Below are 18,947 nucleotides of genomic sequence, written 5' to 3'. Positions count from 1 at the left end.
GATCAGACAGGGCTGGAAGAAGGGGCTGGAATTTAGATCCCAGATTTTCTGTCTACAATATCATAAATTTAGGGACTTTCCTCACAGGAAGGGGCCCTGACAACCTGTTTCAACCCTTGACACACCTAGGCCAGTGACTCATCTATTTCAAGTCAGGATCCTGCTGCAGAGCTGAAATCAGTGGGCTGTACTAGCTCCATCTCTTGAAGTAAACTGAACAGCACCAGAGCACAGGGACTGTCCACACCAATAGATCATCAATACAATCCCTGGCACAATTTTGCCACAATTCATGCTAGTTTTCTGCCCACTAGGAACCCACACCTGGGGTTTTTTTGGGCTTTGGCTTTCTGTTTTTTGTTTGGTATTTTTGTTTTGGTTTGGATTTTTTTTTTTGGTGTTTTTATTGTTATTGTTGTTGGTTTGGTTTGGGGTTTTTTTTGGGTTTTTTTTTGTTGTTTTGTTTTTGGGCTTTTTTTGGTTTTTTTTTTTTTTGGTGGAGAAGAAAGTCTTAGAAATTATTTGTGTTAGAAAGAGAAAGGGTCTGATTTCCCCACAGACCACATGTGTACAGACAGCCCCTGGAGAGGAGAGGTTTGTTGTGGTGGCTACTGCTGTTGTTCCACATCTACTGCTCTGCCACAGCAGCAGAAGCAGAACTGGCTACAGCATTGTTGAAGGCAACAGTAATGGAAGCAGCAGAAGGAGGATTCACAGAAGAATCATGGCGCATGGAAAGAAAAATCAAAAGGAGGGATGAAGTCTTGTTCTCCAAAGAGATGTGAATGCTCCCCTGCATTTCACACTCACCATTAAAATGACAGGCACTTGGATTTGAAAGAAACCATTTGGATTTCATGGCTGTCTGTCATGTGTCTGGGACTACTAACAGTCTGTTTACAGCACGCCATTCAGGGCAAAATAAGGCCAGGCTCACTGAAAGGAATGGCATGTTCCTGGCATTGAATAGAAGGTAATGTACAAAGCAATTGGTACTGTTCTTCATATCTCTGCATCCATCTCATTCATGCATTGAAAGTTAGGTATGTAGGTTTGATGTTTTGGCTAATTAATTTGCTGCTTTTTTTTTTTTTTTCTTAATTGAAGCTTCAACTGTCATAGTATTCATGCAGCTGTAACTTTGCTTTCAGGTTCCAATAGAGTTAGTACTTCCTTATCCGTTCCTGATCTCATAGATCCAAGAGACGTAGTGTACAAAAGCTGAAACACCAAAGAAAAGGCCTAATAATCTCAGCTCTGCAGTGTACTGTAAGAAAAAAAAAATTAAACATACAGACCCTTAAGTTGAATCTGCTAGGAAGCAGTCCAATTTTGATGTGTTGGGTGAAATATTTGACTGTTGAGTGAAATATTTGTGGGTAACTTAGAAAAGTGGAAGAACTTACACAACATCAAGAGGCAAAGCAGCCCTACCTGGCATTTCCACTGTGTCATAAGCTGCTGGTATCAGCTGCTAGATTACAGGTATGTATGAGAAATTTCCAATATTGGTCTATATAAAACAGAAAAAAAACCCCAACAAAACACCAAAAAATCAAACCATACCAATCTACCAACCAGTCAACCAACCAATCAACCAACCAAAAAACCACCAAAAAATTTTATTTTATTTTATTTTATTTTATTTTATTTTATTTTATTTTATTTTATTTTATTTTATTTTATTTTATTTTATTTTATTTTATTTTATTTTATTTTATTTTATTTTATTTTATTTCATTTTATTTCATTTTATTTTATTTTATTTTATTTTATTTTATTTTATTTTTTGATGCTGTAACTGTAGAGATGTTGCTAACACTAAGAAAAAAAGATAAGGCTGTCCCTTCCTACCATAAATTTAAGTAAGTTTTTGGACACTGCTACTGCTTTTAATACTGATTTCTGGGTCTAATTTATGATCAAATCAAATAGGAGCCATTGAAAGAACTGAAATAATAGATCCCTGTATAAAAGATGTGTAGGTGGAGACCGATACTTGAGTAATAAAAGAAAAGGAAATGAGCCTCAACCTCCAAGTAAGAGAGAAAACCCAAAAGATGCTGAAGCAGATGAAGTCCTGGTAGCTTGAACTGGGCAAGCACTTACCACAGGGGTGCAGTTCACCTCTCTGGCTATAGCTACTGGCTGCACAGAGGGCTATACTTCACCTGGTGTTCATAGCCGGTACAAGTTCACTTGCAGGGTGCCCTCCAGCATCTCTTTTGATGTGAGATGAAATGAGCCCCTTTCAAATGATGATCAGCTAATGGTACTGTACAGATACAGAGCATCTTCTCTACCAAGAGATGGAGTCCCTTAAATCCAGCTGCAGCCAAAATGCTTCTTCTCGACTGCCATTTACTGCTGCACTTCCTTGTGCATCACATCATTCACCAAGTTTGCAAACTGTTAACATTATCATGTGGTATTAACCTGACTGTGCAGAAGCTGTGGAGGCTTTATGATGCTAGATCAATACAAATTTTTTTGCCTGTTTAAAAAAGCATGTTAAAGTTATTGTTTCTTCCCCATTGCCTTAGCCCCAAATCCACATTTTCATCAAACCCCACTCACTAGTCTATTTGAACACGTGCTAACACTGGATAACAATACACTAAAGCAACAGACATTAATTTTAAGAGTCTTAGTGTGCCTAGATTAATGAAATCCTCCTGCCGTGGAGTTTGGTCTGCCATGCAAGAGGCCAAAAAACCTACAGTGTGTCCCATCAGCATCTTGGGAGAGGCCAAGGATACTGGCAGTGTTTCCGTTCTCCAGAAAGAAACAGGGATTTGCTATTTGAAATGCCCAGATAGCATCAGAAATAGGTGTAACAAATCTCACATTATAGAGGAAAACAGAAGAAACAAACCAAGCCAAAGTCAAGAGATGCAGATGGTTGGACCTGAGGGAAAAACCTCCTTCCTTATCAACTTTTGGTGATGGATGTTGCTTTGAGGATGTCTGACAAACAAAGCTATTAAACACATAGAGCTGGTGTAAATATGCATAACTGCTTTCAAACATTTCCAAGCAATGTATGCATCTGTGTGATCTCAGCATGGGCAGCCTTGCCAGAGAGTAAAGTAGAACTGAAGACAATCAAAAAGGTGTTTAAAAGAGAGGCAAGGCAGTCAGTTCCTATAGACATTAAAAAATTGAAATAATTAAGTGGATAGGAAACAGCAGTTTTGGGGGAAATGCCTCATGAGACTGTGGGTCCAAAAAGAAGGGCATTCTTGCAGAAGTGTGAGAGCAAGGAGGAAGAGAAAGTTTCTTAATGTGGAGAGATGGGGGTGGAGATGAAAGGATTGAGGGAGCACAGGGGATTTCGCAGTAGCAATTACAAAGAAGGATGGGAGGCAGATAATAAGGGATATGTCAGAACTGGTGATAGACACTCTGGATTATGAATGGAAAAATAAATCAAAATAATCAAAAAGCTAGTTAGGTCACTGGGGCAGTGGCAGGCAACATTTTTCAGAGTATTTTGAAGTGGCAGAGTTAGCAGGCTCATTTCCAGAGGCTCCCTCTGTAGAAAATGCCAAGAGACGGGCCCCTCCAGGGACCATATCAAAGCAACAGTTTCTTTCTGCAGAGCCCATCTCTCTCCTTCAGTAGGGAGCCAAGCTGCATAATCAAAGTACCGACATGGTACCCCTAAAGCAAACACATATCAAAATAACATCAACTAGAACATGTGATCTGAGATAGTTTGAACAGCAGGTAGTGGGAAAAAAAAAAAAAAAAAAAAAGAGGGAAACAACAGAAACAAAATACAGAAGTTCAGAAAAATTTACTCAGAAAAAAAAATCAATTTTTTGTTTATCATTCTGGTGAACATTTGACAGCCCTTTCTCATACATTAACTGCATGTAAGCAAACTAGTTGAATTGTAATTCTGTTGATGCAGAATTGAACACCTTAAATAAACAAAAGATCCCAAAGCCATGGGAATAAAGTTCAAACATGTAACTTATTTATCCATTTGAGTTAAAGAAGTAAAATCTGTACCACAATTTTATTCCCATACTAATTGTTCTTGTGAGCAAGTATTTATGTATGCTACATCTCACTGCATGGACAGTCCATAAATAAATTTTGAAATTTGTTCCTTTAGATGAAAGAGGAGAATTCTCCAGCAAATGCATTATAGACTCCTAATCATTCAGATTTAAATGTTCAGTAGTCATGGTTAACTTAAGTACTTCCTTCAATCCTGGAGCACTCACTATTGATTCTAAAAGGTGTGTTGCTGTTAGTGAGTTACACAATATACAGTTCCCTTCTCAAGAATTATTTTTCATGCAAACTACATTCATTCGAATTTCAGTGGAATGTGAACATAGAAAAAACAAACAACTAAGAAGGTATCATTCAAAATGTCAACACAAACCATGACTTTTATGACGCTTTGGCTCTTTTCTCTCTTTTTTTGATTTCTTTCTTTGCAAGTCACTTTCTGTCCTTGTGTCCCAGACATGCTAAGTATGAGAGGACAAACACTTCAAGCAAAAGCTGTTACACTGAAAGACTTCATAATGATTAGGGTCTGAAGCAAAGACCTTTCCCAATTCTACACCTCTTCAAATATAGGATTTGGATAGGATGAGAATTGGAAATACTACAGACATTGAATTAGGGAACCAGGCTTCTTGAAATATTTAATTTGTTATGTTTATGGTGGTTTTTTAAGACATAAGACACTTGCAAATATCATTGCATCCTTGTTATTGCCCTCAAACAGAACACAGTCTGTGCAAGAGGCACTTCTATAAAATCACTACTGGAAAAAAGTTTCTAAAAGGATGCTTGGAAATGTACCCCAGTGATATTACTGGAAAGAAAGAGGTAACAATTATAGGACATCTCTGTAAAAGAAAATCCCTATGCTTAAAATACATGTGCCAGGTGACTATTTCTAAGAAACTCATCCAAATTTCACAAGGAATATTGATGATGATGCTGTTCCTCTGAATATCTTTTCAGGGTAATTCTGTCATGTCCAAACACTATTAACAGAATAAGCGCTGACAAAAAAAGTAACTAAAAAGAAAGTTAAGAATATCACTTAACAGGATTGTGGGAGATTGAGACATCTGCCCTGGTTTTGGCTGGGATAGTTAATTTTTTTTTAGTATCTGGTACAGTACTGCATTTTGAATGTAGTATAAAATGAGTGTTGATAACACACTGATATTTTTATTGTTGCTAAGTTGTGCTTACCCTAAGCCAAGACAGTTTCCCATGCCAGTGAACAGGTGCACAAGAAACTGGGAGGGAGCATGGCCAGGACAGCTGATCTGAACTAGCCAAAGGTATATTCCATACCACAGAACATCATTCCCAGTATATAAATTGAGAGGAGTTGGCCAGGAGATGCTAATTGCTGCTCTGATGTGGGCTGGGTATCAGTCAATGAGTGGTGAGAAATTGTATTGTGCATTGCTTGTTTCTTTTGGATTCCTGCCACTCTAATTAAAATTATTAGTATTGTCATTATTATAAATATTATTACTAGATTTTTTTTTTTAACTTATTAAACTGCTCTTATCTCAACCTATGAGTTTTAATTTATTTTTTTTTTCCCGTTTCCCTTCTTCACTGCAAGGTGGGGGACAGGCAGTGATTGAGTGGCTGCGTGGTGCTCAGCTGCTGGCTGGGATTAAACCGCAACAGGAGCATTAAACCAGGAGAAGCAAATCCAGTGATGGTGGTAGTAAGGCAACTAGCTATACTATGCCCAGCAATTCAAAACAGCAGTGTGTGGAAAAGTACAGCAAGTAGAGGAGATTAGGGTGTATTCAAACGCCCTAACTGATGTTCAGAAATATGAAACACCATCAGCAGTGAGCTTCCTTTACACCACAATGCAACAGGCTTCTCAAAGTGACAAGTGATGCTGTATAGGAAGCAGTTGCTGCAATTAAAATCTTCCAAAAGTAAAAGAAGTGCATTTTTACTTGAAGTACTGCATTGTGAGAACAATCATACAGTCTAACTAGGAGTAAATTATTAATTTTGATATGGTATTCCTAACACTAAGTGTGATATAAAGGAAATTTAACTGGTAGCTCCATGAACAGAGGAGTAAATGGAATCTAGGTCCTCATATCACTGTGTCTTAATGTTGGTTGGCTTGTGAACTCTAAGAAGATGGGAAGCTTTGCCTGCAGTTTTGTGTTTTTAAGGTCTTTCTCTCAAATGGTTTCACCATTCCCCTAACAGAGGTTCAGCTCCTGCAGCAGTGTTTCTTTCAATGGGAACATTTATGGGATCCTGCATTTTTTCCCATCTACTTCAATGCAACTGGTAGCTCCTTAATCTGAGTCCCCAGTCTCTCTAGATTTGGTGATGGTGTACTGTGGTCATTGCATGAAATGCAAACACCTTCCACATGCATACCTGTATATATATATATATATATATATATATATATATATATATATATATATATATATATATATATATGTACAGGGCATGATCCCACATCCCTGATTTCCTAACAAATCATCCATTTTTGCAGATTTTGTTTTGAAATTATTTTGTTTGTTTGTTTTTACCAACAGCCAGCTATTTTCTGTCAAGGTTTCCAAACTGATCCCTGTGTAAGCAGCAGAGAACAATGGTCAGTCCTGGCATACACAGGAATAAAATTGACCCTGAACTATTCTTGAGCTGCAAACTCAGCTCAGCTGGTGTAGGTACAGCTGAACCCCACACAGTATGAAACGAAGCAAAGAATTACTGGAAGTTGGACAGCTCCCAGGCTGCCCAAGCAAAATGTAAAGGGTCTCGCATCACCACTGAACAATGGTCACCAGGCCTCTAGTGCTCTCCTCCCTCACTTGCAGTTGTTTTTTGCCCATGCCCATATTTGCCTACAAGCAGAATAATCCCTCAAAATCTCTTATCACAACGTAGTTCAGAGAGATGGGCAGTATGTCTCCAAGTTCAGGGCTCAATATATTTGTCTCTTCCACAGGAGAAAATACATCCGACTGGTCGCCCAATGCAGTGGCCCATCCATGTGAAAAATAACAGGAAGGGAATGTTCTTCCCTACAAACTTCCAATAGTACCAGTAGAGATGTCCCATAGTGGAAAAGAGCCCAATACAATCACCGGAAGGAACCATTTGGAATCCATAGGCAGTCTGGGGTTTGTTTGGTCAGATCCAGCCTTTTTAATTTGAGGGTGCTGGAGAGATGTGAGTCTTACCCCTCTTGCTATTAAACACTGAATCTCACTGGTGTCTCAGTAGATCTTACAGAAACAGAGTCACTGCGGTGGTGAGATGAGATGCCACATAAGGCCCAGTGGAGATGGGGCAAAAGTGTTACAAGAAGAAAATGAAGGACACTCTGAGTTTTGAAGCCATTTACATATCTATTGTAGCAATGAGAAAAAGCAAATACTTGCAGTTCTGCCTCTGTTACACAGCACAAACCAATAGAGTTAATTTGGTTCCCTGTGTGAAAAATCCAGAAAAACATTTAGTCCTGTTCTCCAGGTTCACTTGCTGTGATTTAGAACATGGCCATCATATAGATTTGCTGCTTGTTCCAAAAATGGACACATCCACATTGGAGGAGCCAGCCTTTCGTGCCATATTGATCATGATGACATTTGAAAGACAATTTGCTTAACACTACTGGTAAAAGAAGTAAGGATGCCAGGTGAAACCAGAGTGATGTGCATTTCCTCATAGCTGCTTGTGTTTCACTTAAGAAACATGATTTGTTTTCCAGTACATGTTATCACTTGCTGTGTTTACATTATGTCAAAAATTATAAAGAAGCCGAATCAAAATTGTATTAATCCTGTGTAATTAATACTTTAAATGCATGTTATTGTTTGAATGGTTTGAGCAACATAATTCGTGAAGGGGTGCAAACAAAAGACACTGACCATGAAGCTCTGAGCAGCACAAGCCATGGGTCTGGGCCAGAGCCTGTTTATATCCTTCCTGAAAAAAAGGGATCATATTTTTTGACAACAAATACTTTTTTTTTTTTTTTTTGGACAACACCAGCTCATTGCACTGAGTGGGGATGTGCTGGTTTTGATTGAAGCTTTGCTTGGGAGGTTTATCATCTTTCACTTTGTCAGAAGTTGATTTAGGGCAACCAGTTCAGATGATCATAAATCAGTAGCCTAACTGGTAGGTGTAAAGCATAAGTTTCTTTCTCAGTCTTCCTCAGCAGGATGTCTGGAAGCTCTTACTCATTGTATAAGTAATTAGAGAGCAATTGGGCTACGGAGACTGATGCCCTGAACTGCTGTGGTGAAATTAGGACATGCCACTCGCACACCATGGCCAGCTTCTGTCTCTTCAAGGACATTCAGACTCCCAGATAGGCATCTAGACACCAGACCAAAACAGACATGATTTCACAGCTCAACTTAATAATCCTGCCAGACCAGACTTCCACCTGCTCCCCCTCCTTCCAATATGCACTCAGAAATAACTCCAAAAGGCCTGCAGTTCCAGACCTTCCAAGCAGAGAGAAGTGTTCCATCATCTGTGCTTGGCTGTCATCTATCTGGTAATTTTCATTTCTGTCTAAGATACAGAAGGCTGCTGAAAACTATGTCTCAAAATGGTCAGATGCAGGCAGCTCAGAGCACCTTGAGTTGAACCCAGGGCACTTGCAGCAAAGACTACTTCCAGCTTATCCAGCTGCGGATAAGAGCCAGAAGAGGCTGGGCAGGAAGGAAAATTATTCTACCTTCCATGAAGGAAAACAGGATAATTTTTAATCCTCAAGGTGGTTTTGACTTTTACTGGTTAATTACCTCCAGCATAGCACTTTGCCAATGTACAGCTCAAGATGGAAAGCTACTGTGCAAAGCTTCTAAACTCTGCCACGTGTGCTGTGTGTAGCTGCACTACTGTCAAGCACATCTGAGTCAGCTTTGGCATCCTTTCATCTTCATTCCCCATCTAGGGCTGCTAATATATGGCAAAGTGGCCAAATACTGTATTTGCTGTTAGTCCTGTGTCTACTGCTGGCTGTAGAAATAGGCACATCTCCACCACTTGACATGCATGACCTTAAAATCACATAGATGCTTTTGATGTATTCCCCTCTGGGTAAGGTGTGTGAAACTCCATTTGTGATATTCCTGTGCACTTTGACTCCTGAACTTGAAGACAGTTAGCAAAACTTCTGTGAGCACAGTGCAGGTAACAGGGTTTCCCTGTTGCACAACTGCAGTGTTCAGCAACTCGTCTGGGTAAATCTAATTCCGTGAGTTTCCTTCCAGATTGCACAACTCATGGAAATGTATATATTAAAAGGTATTTTCACTTCAGCCCTTTGGGGAGATGGTGGAATATGTTTATGAGCGAGGATAGGTTGCCCATCTTGGGAAACTGTCATGTGGAATGTCTTCCCTCCAAAAGCTCCGGACCGCGACCCAGGTTTGCGGTGTACCAGCGCTCAGGCGGGGCTGTGCCGTGGCGCAGTCCCGCAGCCCGGAGGCGCGGGGCAGCGGGGCGGGCTGCCCCGGCCCGGGATCGCCGCCCCTGCTCGCTCCGCGGGGGCGCTCAGCGCCGCGGGGAGGAGCGGGCACCGGGGCCGTATAAGGCCCGCCCGCCGTCCCGGCTGCGGCACTCGCACAGCGGCTCCCGGCGCAGCCCGTCCGCCCCTGGGACCGCGCGGGGACCTGCGCGGGCCGCTCCGCAGCGCACCTGTCCCGGCGGCGGACACCGCACCGCATCTGTCCCGGCGGCGGGCACCGCACCGCATCTGTCCCAGCCGCGGACACCGCACCGCACCTTTCTGCTTCTGTCCCGCTGGTGTCACCGCACCGCACCTGCCCCGGCTTCGGCGGGGGGCACCTCCCGGGGCCCGTTCCCATCTGCTTCCTCCTGCTTATGCCATTCCGTGACAGCGGAGGCATCAGCAGCCCCTCTGATTTTGAGGAAGATCCTTGGTTCCAAGAGTGAGTTCCTCGGGTAGAATGGGGCGCTTCACCGTGTGGGACTATGTGGTCTTTGCGGCTATGCTGCTCATCTCAGCCATCATTGGCATCTACTACGCCTTCGTGGGAGGTGGGCAGAAGACATCAAAGGACTTCCTCATGGCAGGCCGAAGCATGAATGCCCTCCCGGTTGCACTCTCCCTCACCGCCAGCTTCATGTCAGCCGTCACTGTGCTGGGCACCCCTGCTGAGATCTATCGCTATGGTGCCATCTTCTGCATCTTTGCCATCACCTACGGCCTGGTGGTGCTGTGCAGTGCTGAGATCTTCCTGCCTGTCTTCTACAAGCTGGGCATTACCAGCACCTATGAGGTAAAGTAGAGTGGAAAGAATCCCTCCCCAGCTTTTAGGGAGCTGGGGGTGGGGGGGGCTTCTCATGCCTACCATCTATATGTCTGCCCTCCACCTTCTCTTCCCCCAAATTCCCTGCACTCTGGCCTGTTCTATGTCACCACACTCCTGAGAGTAGGCTGCAGCCCTCGCTGTCCCCAAGTCTGCCCACACTGTCTCTGCAGGCAGGCGATGCTCAACCCTGCTGCCTTAGCTCAGGAGCTATGTGTCATACCAGATTTATTTCCTCATGCTAGATACTCAGTTCAGTAGGTGGAATAATCCTAATGCACCTTGGATGGTGACATGTCATTAATCATTTGTAATTAATCTAGCCAAACCAGAGCACAAAATCATCTACTATAGGAACCAGAGTTATCACATCACATTATGCTCCCTCCATATTGGTTTCTAAGCTTAGGTGCAACCACAAAAGTCACTCTTTGGCAGAGTACGTATTTGTGTTGTTCCTAGAGATTTTGAAGAGATCTCTTGTCTCCTGAGGCTGTTTATACTGCTGAATGTCTTCTCTCTCATGATTATACAAGGAGGTCAGCAAATGCTCAGTGTCTGTGAAAGTTTTCGTACTTCCACCAAAATAAGGCTGAGCTGGTTTTCAGCACAGCATGTAAGTTAAAGCTATAACCATCAGCACAGACACAGCTGGGGTAGTGGGATAATCACAGGTCGAGTCTGACAGTTTTGGGATGGGGAAGCATCTGGTCAGCTCTTTCTTCTGATTCAAAATGTCCATGCAGCCCGTTTATCTTCCTGCATGGAGATAGTTCCTAGCTGCAGATTTGGAAGCAAACTGCTCATTTCGCAGAGGACTTTGGGAAAGGAGCATCAGTGCAGGTGAAAGTCCGTGAGTGGCTACTTTGGTCTTTAGCATTTTATTACACAGTGCATTGCAGCACTGGAGGCTGAAAACAAGATTTCTGTTAGTGAATTTAGATAAGAATTCACCAACAGAAATCTCTGGTGTCTTCCAGTGTATTTTAATCTACTAATCTTTGGACTATCATGATGATACTTAAATAGGGTTCTTTTAAATAGAGGTTTATGATCATAAGTGGAAAGTCACTGATTATCTCGGTGTTGAATCAGTAATGCACCTATAAAATATACATCTTCTGTTTCTGGGCAGAGTTCAGATTTTTAACAACCTTTTCTGTCTGTCCAGGTGTTCAAGACTGCTTCCTTGTATGGACATGCTCACAGATCACATTTTAAACACTCGGTTCATGAGTGAGCCCTTTGAGATGCTTCAGTGTTTATCTGTGTTGATTGAACATATTCATCAGGCAAATGAGATTTCTTTTGTACAACCACATACCAAGAGGGTTTTTAGGACAGACGGTGGTAAGAAATCTGCTCTACAGCGTGACAGAATAATTTAGAGGTTGTGCTGTTCCAAGCTTGATAGAAAAGTGAGGGTTCCTATTTCACAAAAGGCTAAACTTTGACATCTCTAGAATATGGCAGGCTGCCTTGGGCAGTGCAGAAGATGAGGTTAACATGGGAAGAAGGTGCTGACCACTGAAAATCTTTTGCCCTCTCTTGCAGCAGTTCAGATGGACACACATAATGCTAGAGTTTCCACACTGACTAAGATGTAGGAACAGTCACAATATTCTCTTTTTCTCCCTGATTTCACAAAACAGCCAAAATTTTTTGGCTGCTATGTCATTGTCAACTCTTAGGTTTCCCTATGCAGAGTCAAGAGTTGGACTTGATAATTCTTGTGTATCTTTGTTCCTTTCAGCTCAGCATATTTAGTGATTCTGTGATAATATGTTCTAGTCTTTTCTGTAGACACCTTTGAATAGTGACTAGCTTATGTCTGCTTCCTTGTTTGTGTGTTATTACCCACTGGTGAAGTCTGTAAAGAAAACCAAGTTGAAAAATATATCAAACAAGGGAACTCCAGGAGTTTTGGCCATACACAAAAATGTAAAAACTACACTCTGCTCTTTCTGTATTGCTTATCACTTCATTCTAGTCCCATCAATTTCAATATAAGCATTTGGTTTTTCTTCTTTTTTGCAGTATTTAGAACTCCGATTTAATAAATATCTGCGCCTCTGTGGAACGGTCCTTTTCATAATACAAACGGCAAGTAAACTTCAAAGCTGTTCTGCGGTCCTTGGGGCCACCAGAATTATTTGGTTGGGTGTAACTGGCTGTTTTCTCTGATCAGCTGATGAGGTTACACAGTGCCTGGGTGTCTGGGAGCAGGAGAAACACAGCTCTTTCTGCTGCACAGCAATGAGGTAGGGAGCAGGTGCTGGGCTACCTGCCTCCTGGGTCTCTGTGGGCACTGCTGAATACCCAGAGCAGTCACTTGACATCAGCACCGTGCCTTCACTACAGGATAGCAGTGTGAAGAGCAGCCATTCGCTTGCCTGCTGGAGAAACCCACAATGAGCTCAAAATGCAAACGTGCCAATTATCTACAGTGGCAATTTTCATCCTCTGCTCTGTGTATTCTTGGAGTCTGACTAATTCTCAAGGGTCAATGAGAAGTGACAAAAAAGGCTGTCAGGAGCTGTCATTTACTTACTGCACAAGGGTTTGCACCACCACTGAAAAAACCTTAGGTGTCTGCAAACTGAGAATTGGAAGATTACTGCCCTGTGGAATGTTAAGCTAAAGCAATCTCTTAAATTATTGTTGGTACAGTTTTCTGTATCTGGCCCTTTCAAAGAGTCAGTAGGTGACCAAACCTTCTAAATGTCGGTAAGCATATGTCAAAAGCACCAGAAGAAAAATGTGTGCTTTTCACAGTTTTGAAGTGGCCTTTTGGGTAATTCAAAGTAAGAATGACTATGCAATCAGAAAGCTTTTTAAGGTACATGCTTATTTTTGTCCATTTTTGTATTTTTTAAGGCACATCAGAAGTCACAGGGCAATCACACTTGCACCAGTAAGATAGCTCCCAATGCACTGCTCATTACTGATTTGAGCAGTGCTGCTTAGCTGGTTTTTACACAAGCTCATGGAATAAGTAGAGTGCTGGCATGTTTGAAATCTGACACTGTTTCACCAGCACTATGAAGACATCACAGTTGCATAAGTTGGAAGAGCTAAGCATAATCTTTGCCTCAAAAATGAGAAAAATAATTCTATGTAACTTAAATACATGCTCAAAAAAAATTACCAAAGATCTATATGTGGCTTTCTCTTCCAAGCATTTACTATTTAACCTGAATAAATTAAATACTAGTGAGGAAAGAAAACCTCCTAGGATTTTAATGGTGCAATTTTAACTCTTCTGTGAATATTAATACTTAAAATAAGGTAAAGAAAAAGATTTATAATAGTGCAACAACAACAACAAAAAAAAAAAACCTACTGAAGAAGCAGAAAGATTCTATCAGTCCTATTTAAGTTGACACAAAAATGTGATCATAGTTGTGACAAATTTTAATTTCTGATGATTCAAGGCTTCTGGCACTTACTCGCTGTGAATGAGAAAGTCACAAGTTCTCATGCTAAATCCCTTTAATTAAAAGGCTCTAAGAGGTACGAGTTTGACTGATGGACTATTAGAAGGAAAAAGAATTAATTTGATGATTGCATCCGAAACACTGCAGTCAACAGCTAAATATTCTGATGGAAACCAGTAATGAGTGCTGTATGTACTGGAACCAATACTATTCAATACCTTAAGGAATGACATAGGTAGTGAGAATGAGTTCACCCTCAGCAAGTTTGTGGATGCCACCATCCTCAGTGGTGCAGCTGATTTGCTAAAGGGAAAGGACAACATCCAAAGGGACTTTGACAAACTTGAGGAGTGGCCCACTAAAGTACAACAAACCTGTGTGCAAGTTCCTGGACATTGATTAGGGCAATCACAAATATCAGTATAGACTGAAGGATGAACTGACTGGGAGCAGCCTTGCAGAGGAGAACTTGGAGATACTGGTGGATGAAAAATTTGACCGAGCCAGAAAGTCTGGTCACAGCCCAGAAAGCCAATTCTGTCCTTCACCAAAAGAAGTGTGGGCAGCAGGTTAAGGGAGGCAATTCTCCCTGTCTACTCCTCTCTTGTGCAACCCCACCTGAAGTACTGCATCTGCCTCTTGGAGAGGGTCCAGAGGATGACCACAAAAATGGTCTTGGGGTGGAACACCTCTCCTATGAAGAAAGGCTGAGAAAGATGGGATTAATTGTTAAACTTGAAGAAGAGAAGGCTGTGGAGAGACCTTATTGCAGCCTTTCAAAGGGAGCTTATGATAGAGGTGGAGAGAAGCTTTTTACCAACGCCTGTAGTGATAATAGTTTTTAACTGAAAGAAGGTAGATTTTGAGTGGATAAAAAGAATAATTTATTTGCAACAAGGATAGTGGGATACTAGACCAGGTAGTCTGGAGAAGAAATGCAATGGCCCAGCCCTGGAAGTGTTCAAAGTCAGGCTGGATGGGGCTCTGAGCAATTTGATCTAGTGGAAGGTGTGCCTGTCCATGGCAAGGGCATTGGACTAGATGTTCTTTAAAGGACCATTCCCTGATTCTATGATTCTGTTTCAGCAGCACATGCTGACAGTCACTGTATGGACACCAAGTCAGACATTGACTGGGCCAGATAGTGTCAGGAGTTGGCTGGGACATGGTATAGGTAGTTTCAGGAGATATTCACCAGGAACTAATCAGGATTGGCAGCTTTCTTGTCATTCAAGCCATATATGAAAATCTAGAGAGGACTTATGGCACTGAGAGAAACAAGCATGTACACACAGTGGCAGGCTGTAGCACAGAGGTAGGAATAACTATTTCCCCAATTGCCCCCCTATCCTTTCTGGCATGTGCTTCTAGCAGGTGTGTAGCAGCAGCAATTAGGTTAGGCTGGGTGAAGCAGCTTCTCCACACTAGTTTCATACAGCTAGAGAGCTGCTCACTCCCGTTACCACTTGGCCTTGTCCCAACATAGCCACTGGCCATGTGGTAAAGCTCCACCTCAGGGACTGACTTTGATCTGCTCAAAAGCCATGGCAGGTAATCCAGTGGTTAGCAATCCTGCTCTGGTTTGCCATCTGTGCCTAGGGTGGACACTTGCGGGAAGGACAGAAGCTAGCTGAGTCCTGGATGACATCTGATTCTGCTGTTTTTCCATACCCAAATCTCATCCCTGTAAATCAGAAAGTCAGAAGAGTCGAGCCATGGAAAGCTGATGCACTTCTCATGACCTATTGGTGATCCAGATGCTTTGAATCGAGATCACTGACCTTCATAGAAGTTATCAGCAAGTTGGAAGCTGTATTCTCCTGACCCATGTCACAGCTGAACTTGTGGCAGTAATAACAGTGTTAAAAAAGCAAAGAGGATTTAAAACCATACACAAAGAAATGGAGGATATCAGTGTATGACTCCCATTGTGCCCACAAAGATAGATGGTAGCTCCTTGATTTGTCTGTATCTTTATTGTGGTTGAAAATATAATAATGTATGGCTTTGTTTTACAGGCTGAAGGCTACATTCCTTGTAACGCTATCCATAATGACTAACTGATGTCATATTTTGTGTTCTTACTTACATGAATTCTAGCTGTGTAATGAAAGGCATATTGATCTTGAGACTGAGAAAATGATAATAGATTCCTTGACAAACCATGTGTAAACCTCATTAACTTCCTTTTGTTCTTGTTTCCTTTGCAGTTTTAAAGGAATAGAATAAGTTAATTATAAAAGCCAGGAGAAGATAAAGATGGATCTTATATTTAAAAATCCCTGGTATTTGTTTTAAGAACATTCGTCTGTGAGACTGTATAGTTTAACAGCCTCAGACATTTGTCTTCTAATTGGAATTATTTGTCAACAGTTATGAATTTAGGAAATACAGACTACATAGATGCTTGAAAATAAATAATCTTAGAAAGTTATCACCAGTCCAAGAATTTATATTTATTTTGGTCTTTCTTTTTTTTTCCCCTGCTTTAGACTTTATACACTGGTATTGTCATTTATGCTCCAGCTTTAGCACTAAATCAAGGTAAAATGAGTATACTGTAATTGTTCCTCTACTGGTATAATTTTTTCTACATATAATGTTGGTATGGTGGGTTTTTTTTTGGTAATGCAACTGCTAAAAATAGTCATAGTCAAGCTCAGGGCTTAACTGTGAAGTCTTTTAGTGGGAACTCTGTGATCCTAGTCCCTTAATCCCTGCCTGTAAGGAATTACAGAAGAGATTTATGGGAATACTGGCTCTCATTTACTCTACCTCTGATGCAATACCTGTAGATAACGGCTTATTCAGAAAAGTTGAGAAGGCTTAAGTAAATTTTAAGGCAATGCAGGCACTAAAGACAAATTTAATTCCTCTGGTTAAGTGCTATTCTTCAAGACGAGAGCAAAGCAAAAGTTCTGTAAATATGATTTTGGGTTGCCTGGCACTGTTTCTTGGGGTCTGTCCTTTTAGCATGAAAACCAAATCAACAACAAAGAGATTGTTAACTTAAGATGTTTATTGTGATATTTATGAAGTTAAATATTTCCATTTTCTACTTCACAATGACTCTTTGATTTGAAAATGAGCCACATTAATTTCTAAAAGGGCAAAAGCTTATCTATGGAGCCAAATTAAACTTTAATCTGACACCATTAATTTTGTTAATTTGGCAAGAAAAGGGAATTACAAAATGCAAATAAAAAATGAATCATTTTGGCTAGGATCAAGTCACAGTTGTTCTGCTTATTAAATGTTTCTCATTAGTCTGAGCTCTCTGTCAGGGAGCCCCTGATGCCCTGCCTGGCAGCAGGTGAGCATGCCAAGCTGGGGCAGTGACAGCCTGTATGTCAGCCACAGCACAGTGTTGTATAGCAGGAACATGTAATCCTTAAGAGAAGAATAGAATAAAGGCTTTTACTCTGACGCATTTCTTCCAGACAATGCTTGAACAATTTTATCTCTGTGGAGAACCCCCAAGCTGTTTACTTGCTTAAATCCCTGCCTAAGGGCTTGGTAGCAACTGGACAGGTGTTTCAAGGAAGGACGTCTATTCTAAAACCTTCCTGAGCTGGACCATATTGGACGTGTTGTTTGGAAGTGTTCACATTAAAGGCAATAGCTTCCTTGATCCTGAAATAAATCTCAACTTTTTAGCAGTATCCAAATCTGTAACAACTGTTTCAGTTTTAGAACTAGTTGGGGTGAATCCCATGCTTTAGACACACTAATCTTTCCATTGCCATTTATACCTCCTACTTTTGCATTTAATTTATTTCTAGCTTTTTCCAATAATTGTCCCCAGTGTTTTGTCCCCAGTGCCTCATTCATACTGATGCTATTTCCTTCTCTTTCAGTCACTGGCTTCGACTTATGGGGCGCAGTGGTGGCGACTGGCGTGGTCTGCACATTCTACTGCACACTGGTATGTGGGCCCTTCAGTTAAGAACGGTTCCTTTCACCGCTCATATCAAAAATGGAATTTATTAAATAGAAGATTAATAATCAGGTTACTCCGTGGAATTACATTTTACAGGTGTAGCCACAAGACCATATTTATTCAGGGACCTCTCTGAATGCATAGGCAGCCTCTATGCAACTGAAATCTTTTCTGTTATGATACATTCAAACTTCTGTTGTTTCTGGAAGAATAGCAAAAAAGGTAGATTTCCCTTTCTACAAATTCTCCTGTGATTCTTCTTGTGATCTAGTCGGGTTTTGCTGTGCAATCTGTCAAACACCGCAACTGTAAGAGTCTTGTGTGTTATTGAATAGAGCCACTGAAAACAGCATGCCACATGAGCAGATTGGTCTTTAATTTAGTGTTAATTGACCAAGTGTCTAGATGAAATGATGAAATGGAATGTCAGTGACAAATTTATTTACATATGGTGGATTAAATAATGTTTATTTTTATTCAGATGACTGGTATACCTTCTGGAGCTAGTGGTACTTACTTATATAAAATAAGCACTTTCTGAAAATCTATCTTTTGATACAAACTTCTGAATCAGGTTATGTGGTGAAGGAAATACTGGATTAAACTATGTGCATGGCCAAAGTAAATTTCCCTGCACTTCAAAAAAGGGCCAGGATGTCCTGAATAGCTTCCAGAACAGAATTCCTAAAGACATCACTCAGAATTAGTTCCATTAAAGGTGAAGATGAAATTCCTCTATAATGCATAATACAGATAGTAATGTTTCTGTTAGTTGAATGTGAGTGCAAAGTGGGAGTGTTGCTGCCTTGTTCTATCTGGTACATGCTCTTCCTCTTGCAGGGTGGTCTGAAGGCAGTGGTGTGGACAGACGTTTTCCAGGTTGGAATCATGGTTGCTGGATTTTCATCTGTGATTATACGAGCTGTGGTGGTTCAGGAGGGAATTGGACGCATTGTAAATGATTCCTACCATGGAGGAAGATTAAACTTCTGGGAGTGAGTTTGTACTTGCAGAGGATGTGCCCCTCTATTCCTACAAATAGAGCTCATGTGACTAACTGTGAAATTAAACTGCTACTGTAGGAGGAGGATGGCAGAAGTTGTGACCCCAGTTTCTGTATATTTTTAAATAAGCTTACCTAGTTTGAGGGACATTTTTTATGTTTTACTCCATGCAAAATCCTGGAAAGAGAAAAAACTTTTTAGTTTGTCAAGTAGGTATTTTAAGGATTAATTT

General features: G+C 41.0%; 1 protein-coding gene across 1 annotated transcript in view; it reads left to right on the top strand.

Annotated features, from left to right (window-relative positions):
* Nucleotides 1-9,632: 9,632 nt before the first annotated feature.
* Nucleotides 9,633-18,947, top strand: part of SLC5A8 (solute carrier family 5 member 8) — a 29,500-nt gene continuing 20,185 nt past the window's right edge. Inside the window, exons 1-5 of the mRNA XM_030262496.4 lie at nt 9,633-10,304; nt 12,372-12,437; nt 16,264-16,315; nt 17,629-17,696; nt 18,552-18,706. Coding sequence (XP_030118356.1) covers nt 9,972-10,304; nt 12,372-12,437; nt 16,264-16,315; nt 17,629-17,696; nt 18,552-18,706 — 674 coding nt within the window. The 5' untranslated portion in view covers nt 9,633-9,971. The remainder of the gene's footprint in view (nt 10,305-12,371; nt 12,438-16,263; nt 16,316-17,628; nt 17,697-18,551; nt 18,707-18,947) is intronic.

This window comes from Taeniopygia guttata, chromosome 1A (assembly GCF_048771995.1).
Source record: "Taeniopygia guttata chromosome 1A, bTaeGut7.mat, whole genome shotgun sequence".
Lineage (NCBI taxonomy): Eukaryota > Metazoa > Chordata > Aves > Passeriformes > Estrildidae > Taeniopygia > Taeniopygia guttata.
Note: the sequence above shows the minus strand (reverse complement) of the source record. Positions and strands in the feature narration are given on the sequence as shown.